Source organism: Botryllus schlosseri, chromosome 5 (genome assembly GCF_051294905.1).
Source record: "Botryllus schlosseri isolate E-star chromosome 5, Bs_hap1, whole genome shotgun sequence".
Taxonomy (NCBI): Eukaryota; Metazoa; Chordata; class Ascidiacea; order Stolidobranchia; family Styelidae; genus Botryllus; species Botryllus schlosseri.
In genome coordinates this window covers 9102485-9112720 of record NC_137240.1, presented here as the reverse complement: position 1 = coordinate 9112720, position 10236 = coordinate 9102485, and the positions used below count along the sequence as shown (strand labels likewise).

The 10236-nt window shown below is 42.1% G+C and overlaps 1 protein-coding gene across 1 annotated transcript; it reads left to right on the top strand.

Moving 5' to 3' along the window:
- The first annotated feature begins 660 nt into the window (after positions 1–660).
- Positions 661–8080, top strand: LOC145438932 (eukaryotic translation initiation factor 3 subunit L-like). The gene is made up of 16 exons (XM_080316327.1): positions 661–863; positions 922–1094; positions 2173–2252; positions 2882–3013; positions 3080–3153; positions 4667–4747; positions 5437–5557; positions 5620–5753; positions 5816–5895; positions 5973–6072; positions 6519–6655; positions 6757–6880; positions 7344–7490; positions 7628–7699; positions 7775–7855; positions 7919–8080. The coding sequence occupies exons 1-16, from the start codon at positions 831–833 to the stop codon at positions 7946–7948; spliced, it is 1599 nt and encodes a 532-aa protein (XP_080172453.1). The 5' UTR covers positions 661–830; the 3' UTR covers positions 7949–8080.
- Positions 8081–10236: the final 2156 nt, after the last annotated feature.

Sequence of the window (10236 nt, the reverse complement as noted above, 5' to 3'; positions counted from 1 at the left end):
ACTGCTATCCTCGTGCCTCGCGCTAGTCGAACAGTTATCACGAAAATATGATGATTGTTCAGCGAAAGAAAGTAGAAAGTCATCTTGACGTCATTTTTTCCAGCCTGTCGCAGGCTCAGACGGGCTGATATACTGTATGTCTGCCACGTAATAAATAGATTGCGAAAATATTAATTCCCGACGGCTCGCGAGAGCTACAATTAGTTGGGCGTCGTAAGTTAAACAAGTTTTTGCAATTGCGTCTCGATTAAAACAGTTACACTGCCCTTGAATTTCCTATTAGGTTTATTGAATTATTCCACGTGAGAAAGATTAACAATTATTCACGATTTTCATTCGCACTCATCCAGATATTTCATTCGCACCACCTTCGTCATTCGCACTGCATTTTTTTTCATTCGCACAAGTGCGAACCGTCATACAGGTTGAAAAGCACTGATATATACAATAATACATGATATATATATATCATTGGCCATGGTGAGGGTTTGATTGATTGAATAAATTCACCAAGTTATTTACACTCCTTCCTCCCTGTATTACAATTCTCGGGGAAGCTCTTTAAATACTTGTAGTATCGAAAAAATATTTCTTATAACGATGCTGTTGATGACCTACTAGCAAAATTCACTTCATGTACAAGCTCACTATCTCGTGCCATCTCACTCTCATGTAGCCTGCATGTTTCGTGGTTTTGGCTTTAGCGATTGAACGAACGAATTCCAGAATTCTAATATTTTTTAGGAAGAACTGCGTACAGCTGTCGTATTCTTGATAATTTATTGACTCGTACCTGTAGAGGAATTATCGGCTTAGCCAAGACGTGCCAAATGTATCAGTCCTCAACAACGGAAGGTGCTAAGGTAAGTGACGCGAATGTCGTATGCATACGGCGACCTGAGTTTATTATTGCCTTATCAGTATGGAGAAGACTTCGGACTCCACACCGGTGATCCGCAACAGGATCTGGAATATGAAAGACAGAGGCAAATCTCTCCTCTAGTTCCTGAAGCAGTACAGAGCTTTTTGCAATACTTCCAGAAAGCCATTAATGAACAGGACATCTTCGAAATAGAGAATCATTATGAAAACAAGTGAGAATACACGATAAAACAGCTCTAATGTGTTTTGCGAGTTTCCCAATGCTAACTGCAATGGTAAGCCTGATATTTACCGACTATGAATATGATACTTTAAATATGGAATGTGGGAATCAACATGGTTTAGGATTAAAAATTGAAAATTGAGCTATATTTGTGTATATAAGAACTGCCAACAATTACATAAGTAACACTGGCATATGCGACCTATGTGCACCTCATCCTATCAATCCTATAATACAAGTATAAATCATGTGCGGATGTCGCGGACTACCGGTATAATATATTGTTTATGCTCTCGTGCTGTTAGCTGTAGTTTGATATCCACCGTTAAAGCACTACAATGGTGCGTAATGCAGACAAAGGCTAACTGCCGACCCAGTTGTATGGTGCTGGTGGTCAGTTCTGTTTCCATTTTTGCTTCACTTTGAGCAATCTTGCTGAATTGGTGTCCTGTGCTCACACAACTCTTTTTTTCAATTTTTATCAAATTATGATGTTTCTTTAAAAGCAAAATTCGTCCTTAAAACAAGACCAAAAACACAGATGCAGCAAAAACTGTCTCGATAAGCTAGTTATGTCTTGTGCTCTCATGTCAGGCCAGACTGGAATTAGTGGTTGTTTTTGGCAATAAGTTGCGCGTGACGGAAGGGTTTCTTCCATAGAATAATTGAAGAATTAAATGGAAAGTTGCGCGTGACGTTTGCCACCAATTCCACTCTGGATGTCAGGACATTCCGGCCTGATTTTAAATGCCACAGACCATGATGTTTCTTGATTAGCAAGATTCGTCTTGAAACCAAGACCAATAAAAACGAAGCATCAAAAATTGTCTCAATAAGCACAATGTGTCTTACGAGATGTGTTTTCTTTGTCTTATTTTAATACTGAATGATCGTGTCAATTGAATATTGTCTTAAAAAGCTCAATCAGTGTCAATTTTAACACGTCACTTCATCAGTAAGACTGAAATTGCTGAATGTGAGACCAAATCATCTTGTCTGGAATTTCAGACCAAAATTGCAATCAATTTTTTGTATTGTGTGGCCATTCTCTATTTTCCGTATTACAGTTGGAATCGACTTACGGAACGAATGTTTCGTACTGAAGCTTGGCCTGAAGCCGAACTCATCGAAGGTCTCGTCAACCATGGTCAGTAACGGAGTACTTCTCTTCTTTTTCGGAGTACTCAGTAGGTTTTGCTCACTTACGCTACCTAAAGGGGTTATGATTTCGTACTAATTCTACTTCTGCATAACAGTTTCCAGTTTTTTAGGCAAAATTAGGCCGTTTACTAACTTGGAAATTGCAACTATACTATACTAAACATGAATATAATAGTTGAATAGTACGTATTATATTCATATTGAAACAAACCCAAATAATTTTGGCCGGCACTCATCAGGGGTAATCGTCAGCGACTAGTAGAGAATTCGATATAACATAGCACATCAATTTTTTTCCAATTCTCTACTAGCTGCTGACGATTACCCCTGACGAGTGTCAGCCGAAAATATTCGGGATTATTTCAATATGAATATACTATTCAATCGCATATTGAAGCTCGGTACCTCCAAGAAGCTTTTCAAATACTTGCACTTGAGTATGGCACCATCGATGACAGTTTACCACCTCTGCCTTTTCGTTGCATGTATCTCCCATAGAATCCAAAAGTTATACTGAGGTGTTTCAAGCTATTACACCATTACAAAGTGCATCACCGTCAACATTTTCTGGATCACTTCACCCTACCATTTTCAGGAACGCCATTTGCATTTCAGATTCCCTTTTCCTTATCCTTTACAAGGAATTGTACTACCGGCACATTTACGCCCGAGTACAATCGGGTCCGGATCAAGAGCAACGTTTCAAATCGTATTACAACTATTGCGATCTGTTCAACTACATTTTGAGTATGATGCTGGTAATAATTGTGAGGATAACATCTGTTAACCGCTCGGATGTTTTGTTCTTCGAAGGCGCCGAGACCCCCGTACCGTTGCAGCTGCCGAACCAATGGCTGTGGGACATCATCGACGAGTTTATTTATCAGGTGAATATTTTCTGCCGCAATAAGACTACCTTAGCTGTCGCTTTAGGTCCTTACAACGTAAGTCCTCAGCAAAGTATCGACACTATAGATTAGGGCTGTTCAAAAACAATTTTTTCTTTCAAATCTCAGTGGCTACATGATAAAATTATTATGTTGGCTAAAACAACGCTGCACGCCAAATTTGGCTCAATTCCAACCTGTAGAAGCGAGATTCTTGCAGTAGAAAATTTTGAATTTATCATATAAAAATAAAATCTCGAATTTTTTCTGTCTACCCCATAAAATTGTTAGGCTGTCATTAGAGATGATGCACACCAAATTCTGCTCAATTCCAACCACTAGAAGCAAAGTTATTGCTGTAGCAAAATTTCTAATTCCATGCTTTTGTAATGAATAAATAGCCACCGTAAATACGATCGTATCCAAATCCAAATTTTTGTACTGCAATAACTTCGCTTCTGCTGGATGGAATTGAGCCAAATTTAGAGAGCGTCGTCTCTACTGACAGCCTAACAATTTTGTGGGGTAGGCAGAAAAAATCTGAAATTTTATTTTTCAGTTTTTTTATATGGTAAATTCAAAACTTTCTAGTGCAAGAATCTCGCTTCTAATGGTTGAAATAGAGCCAAATTTGGCGTGCAGCGTTGTTTTAGCCAACATACTGATTTTATCACATAGCCAGTGAAATTTGAAAGAAAAAATTGTTTTTGAACAGCCCTACCGTAGTTGTTGCTAATAACTAGTCGGTCAGTTCTCAGTAACGTTGTACTTGAGCATTTTTGTAGTGCTCAGTTTGCCTGCACACACTGCTTACTCCAGTGGGTATGTAATCGGACTGCTCGCACAGTTATTTAGGCAAAACTACTTGCTTTTACGCTCTGTATTTTGTGGAAAGTGGTTTTGGAATCGTTTGCGTCAGTCCTTTGAGTGAATTTTCCCAAACAACTGGGCGACATAGCCATCACGAAAAGTGGTTGTTTTACATACTTGTGATATTTAAGGGGTTGTGATTTTCAACTATTTCCACTTGTATGTTGCAGTTTTTTTGGCAAAAGTGCCTACTTTGAAATTGGTTAATAGAAGGTACTGGAGGGGGTTTCCACCATAGCGACTTGGTGAAATAATATGGCTGTAGGCTGTAACGTAACTATTGCTAATGAATGAAGTTACATTCGAAAATTGTGTGTTATTTATCATTTTGCGTCGGTCATGAGACCGGTCAAAAGATTCCGTCACTTTCAACCAACTGCTTCATTTTCTGCTTCCACTTGAAGAACTTTGATATGACTTAGAAATCGCGACGTCTATTTGTAATTGAGTGGGAATTTACAGCGTTACCAATACTTCGACTCGAGTACCAACAGCGACTAATTTCGCCACGTCTTTTGAAACATGAAAAATCGTCATCACAAGCTCTCCTTGCTGTTCGTACAAGGAACTGTGAATTTTTGCCGCCCGTTTCTATACATCTGTATCGCGCGCGTGTTTTAAAAACTCGCGTGTCTGTTTGCAGTACCAATCATTCAGCCAGTACAGGAGCAAGATGAGCAAGAAATCGGAGGAGGATATCGAGACGCTGAAGAGCAGTCCCAAGGTAGGGTTTTGTCATCTTTCTCCTGCACTCGAGACGCGGTCGATGTGACTTGACTAGTTGCGGGCGCGACGAGTCGCTATCTGCGAGTGCCGAAATTTCACCTGAGTGGCAAGAAGTATTTGATCAACGATAGCTACAGTTTTGATGTTTTGGGAGATTCGACTGTGGAGGTTATGAAACATCGATTTACATAAGGCACGGCTGCCCATGAATTCGGCATTAGATGTATAATGACCATTATTATAACATGAAAACGATGCTTCAATAATAGCTCAAAAATGAATGTTTCACAGAATAACATGAGCGTGAAGTGTGATATACGGCACTTGACGAACTTGAGCCCTCGTCACTAGGTACGGATTGATGTATTCGGATTGGGTTTAGGGTTAGTTTACGGATAGGGTTAGGATTTGCGGCTACCAAGTTACGATTTTACCGGTAACATACGACACAAGGCCGACATCTAATGTATGTGAAGCAGTTATTGAGCCACGGTGTTGTCTCGAAGAGATGGGTCACAGTTGTATTACCAACTTGAAATTTATTTTTTATCAAGTTAAACTGGCATTCTATATTTTGTGGTCACATGGAACGTACTCATTGGAACTCTTCGTGTCTTATTGTTACGCCGTCATAACCCTACCCGGTGCCGCGGCATATTTTGACGTTTGCGTGCGCGCAATTTGTAGATCTGGAACGTGCACAGCGTTCTCAACGTCTTGCACTCTCTCGTGGACAAATCTCGAATCAACGAGCAGCTGGAGGCTTACAACGACGGGGCCGACCAAGAGAAAGTGATACAAATCGGAGGTTCGACACGCGGCATTATCTCTATCGATGGTCGAATCACGGAGCTTTGCTCTGTGTTTTAGGTAGTTTCGGCGCCTCCCCGATGTACAAGATGCTCGGATACTTCAGCATCATCGGACTGCTGCGCCTGCACAGCCTGCTCGGAGATTATCATCAAGCGCTGGCCGTCATGAGAAACATTGACATTTCGAAAAAGGTGAGTGGATGGTAAGAATATCTGTGTTGCTGTGGTAACTTAATTTTTTTTGTTGTGTGTAGAGTTCTGTTATGTCTCGGGTCCCTGAGTGCCAGATTACGACATACTACTATATCGGATTTTCGTATTTGATGATGCGAAGGTAGGAAGTACGAGTACGAGTTTGAATTGAATTGAAATGCTAGGATTTTAATCAAATTGTATGTTGTTCTTTTCAAGATATGAAGATGCGATTAACACGTTCTCGTCCATACTGACGCACATACAAAGGACAAAGAATTCTCTCCAGCAAAGATCGAGTCAATTCAAGATAGATATGGTTCGTATTGAATTTTGTCTACTCGACAGAACTTGACGCGTACGAATGATGCGAAATTTCCAGATATTAACAAATTATGATAAAGATTACAGACCATGAGTCAGCTTTCTGAAAGTGAATCTGTGACACTTTGCCTGTCGGCACTATAGACCAGGGCCCCGATGCCACTGTATTTGAACCGAATGCGGTGCAGATCTTGACGAGTCAATCGATAGATCAGTTTTTTCCGACTGCGTAAATCTCGTTGAAAAAGCCTAAATTGAACTGGCGTTGTTTCATGCCGAATTCGTTCTTCTGAATCGTATTTGTGTCTCATCCGCGGAATCTAGCTGTTGGGCCGGCCCTCTGGACGTTGCTGCGCTGGAAATGCGTTCACTTTCGCCGTAAATTTTGTCACCACTTCAACACAATGGTAACTAGTCTGTAACGTGCCGATCTCTTGTCAGATCTCGAAACAAACCGACCAGATGTACAATCTGTTGGCCATATGCGTGACGCTGTACCCGGTCCGTATCGACGAGTCCCTGTCGCGGCAAATGATAGAGAAAACGGGCGAAGAGAAACGTGCCAGAATGCAGCGAGGGTGAGACTAGCGTCAAATTCGACTTTGGATATTTACAAGTTGTGGACAAATGCCAAACGCCGGCGCTGTCGTACCTGTCTCTGTCATTCTCTCACTTTCAGGGATAAAAGCGCTTTCGAAGAGGCCTTCTCATTCGCCTGCCCGAAATTCGTGTCGCCCGTCGCTCCAAACTACGACGCCGGCCTGGTCAACTTGCATAAAGAACCGATGAATCATCAGCTCCTGGTGAGCTTGAGAACATTTCTGCACGTCTCTTATAATGTTTGCAATTGCGACTTGGATTCATGACTCAAATTGCGACTACAAAAATCAACCTCCTCGTCTTGAAACTGCGGCTTCTATGTGCCACTCTTTTCCCTTCTCTCTCTCCTACTCGGCCAATACAATTTACATTGGGATGTTGCTATCGAGATTTTACCTATGACAAATTTTCCTGTTGCTTACACTGCTACTGCTCCCATCCCTAATACCAGCTATATTTGCATATTACCATCCAAATATGAGCCGGGGCAGATTTCCCTGCTGCTCAGACTCACACTCGAGACTCTTGTCCTGAATACAAGCTATACTAGGGTGTTGCTATCCAGTTTTGAGTGGACAAACGAAATTCCCACCATTCGATACCTTGCCACTGGTCTCCATCTAAAATTGCGGCTTGAGTCTCATTGTCACGCTCTCTACATCCCAGGTTTTCTTGGAAGAAGTGGAACAGCAGGCCATGCTGCCGACGATTCGCAGCTACCTAAAGCTGTACTCGACAATGCCCGTCGAAAAGCTGGCCGATTTTCTTGACATGCAACCGCACGAACTGCGAGCGGAACTGATGTGTCTGAAGGTGAGAAAAGCTGCTTGTATTGTGACTTGAAGCTGGTCATATCAGGCGGAGTACAATTTGACGCATGTATATTGGTCTTTGACAATTTGTTAGATTCCAAAGTGAAGAAATTGTTAAATATATTAAATTCCCTTTAGCACAAGATGAAAAACAGTCAATCCAGCAGCGGCAGTGACCATCAATTGGAGGTGGATTTCTATATCGATGACGTGAGTTGGTTTTGAGTTGGTTTGTCTGTGTGGGATCGTTTGGGTTAATATATTAACGGTAACGGCAAATTACAGGACATGATACACATTGCTGACACGAAAATTGAGCGCGGCTACGCCGATTACTTCATTGAGCAGATTCTGAATTTCGAGAAGGTAAGTCGGATGTTGCTTCCCACTATCATCTCTTGGTGACGATCAATAACCTTCTCTTTGCAGCTATGCAAGCACATATCGGCTCTGCGTTGAATTTTGCTGTTTTCCGGTATTTGCCGAAGATTGGGTGAAGGAAAATGAGTCGGGATATGTTTCCGCTTCGGAATCGTTGCTGTGAAATTTTGTGCTAAGGAAATATAAATCGGGTGTTTGCCGAAGAAATTTGTGTGCTGATATTGTTTTTCGCGGAGGCGTTACTGTCAGTAAAATGTAGCGTGAAGGCAGAACGTGAGCACCTTCGTTTTCAAATTCTGAACGACTTGTAGGGAGCTATATCGACGTCAATGCAGAACGAGGCTGTAGTGGATCAATTTAGCTGCAGCTTGCCACTATTACAAGAACGTCAATTACGTTCGCTCTCACACTAAATGTACACTCTGCACATCGGAAAAACGCATGCGTTGCGCACAATATTATTGGTATTTCTCTGCGCGAGTCCACGGTTTACTGAGGCTGGCCGTTTCCAGTCGTTGTCACTTTCAGCATTTTTCGATGAGTGATACGAGCGCCTCGCGAGATTGCAGCCTGTGCGGATACTGATGTCAACTAGGATCAAGCATGGGGTTACCATTATCATCATCATTGTTCATCATTGGGTTTATTAGCAATTTTATCAGTTCAATACACCACAAAAATGCGATACAATGAAATGACAGGAAGATGTCGAAGCGACAAGGAGTAGTCTATGGAATCTGACACCCACCTTGACCTATAGGCGATGTAAAGAGGAGGCATGTACACTGAATGAAAGTAAAGAAGATAGTATAGAAAAAGAATGCGACAAGAAAATAGGGCGGCATGTCATGGGAAGCGAGATCGATAGGTCAGTCGTGGTCCGGTAATCTTGAGGATGGACTGTATTTATTTAGTAGTAATTGCTTGTATTTCGACTTGAATGTGGACATGCTCGTCGACTGTCGGATGGCCGGCGGGATACTGTTCCACACATCAGGTCCGGCATATTTGATGGAGCGATGATCTTTTCGGTCGATCATATGATATTTGGACGACGTGGACGCGCGTGTGTTGTACTTGTGCGCTTTTGATTCAGTGGTAAAGAAGTCATTGAAATATTCGGGGCAACGACCGCAGTGAAACTGATACATAAACTTGGCGATTTCTAGTTTCCGCATATCTTCTATGTTTAGGACGCCGAATCTCTTCAGCAGCGACTTATTGGATGGGCAGCCAGGACCCTTTGGGGCCCTAGCTATGATTCGGAGTACTTTATGCTGTAGTTTCTGCAGTGGCTTGAGTGCAGTTTTACTGGCAGCCCCCCAACAGAGGATGCCATTACGTTCTCTTTTTAGAGGGTTTGTCCTCTTTTTTGAAAGCGTCCTCGGAGGACGCCCAAATGTAGTCTATTTTTTAGAATTTGAAGATCTTGGTTAAATATATGGTAAAATTTGGCTGAAATATAGGAAATCAGTACTCATTTCGAGAGTTGGGCCGGAAAGTTGGCCTTTTTTTAGTCAACCTCCTGATAATGTGAAAGAAAAAGTGTATACTTAGGCACTGAGCAGGCATGTTGACCTTTTTTTATTCGACCGACCACGAAGTAGAAGAAATTTAGCATTTTCAAGATTTTCCTCCTTTCCCGGTTCCAAAATATGGTAACCCTAATCTAGTATTACTTCGTGCGGGGTCGCGTCACGTCAGATGCGCGCGAATCACTGGGGCATGCATGGTCATCTACAATCTCACTTTCAGTATTTCACGCAAGCAGTGGGAACGAACGGCTATGCTGACAACTCGGGTTAATATTCAGTGAATTCAACATGAATATCCTTCCTAATATGAAGTGAACATGTCATGAAGCCTGCCTCCTCTCGCAAAGCATACTGTACCGCGCCAAAAGTCTGAACTTATACGTACATTGCCAGCAGGATAGGATTCAATCAATAATCATGAGAGTGTCAAGCAAGCCCCTTGCTCAAATGTCGCGAATGTCTCTGAGCCACATCTTAAAACCCAAACACTCGAGCACAGCCGCAGACATATATTTCCCTACAACAGGGGTCTCCAACACGCGGCCCGCGGGCCGCATGCGGCCCGCGAGGTCCTATTTTGCGGCCCGCGACCTGATTTGAAAAAAATTCAGAAAAACGCTTAGTAAATCATGTTGAAACGCTAAAATTGATTTCAGTTGAAACATAATGTTGTTGTTTTTCAAAGTGAGCCATTCTATGTGCCCACTATCACTATTACTCACTAGTTGATACGGCTTTGGCATGGTAATATCATTCCAGGGATGAAGAATTTGCTGGTACGAATGGGCATATTGCCTTGACGTGCAATGGCCCACCACTGCCAAGACCGAG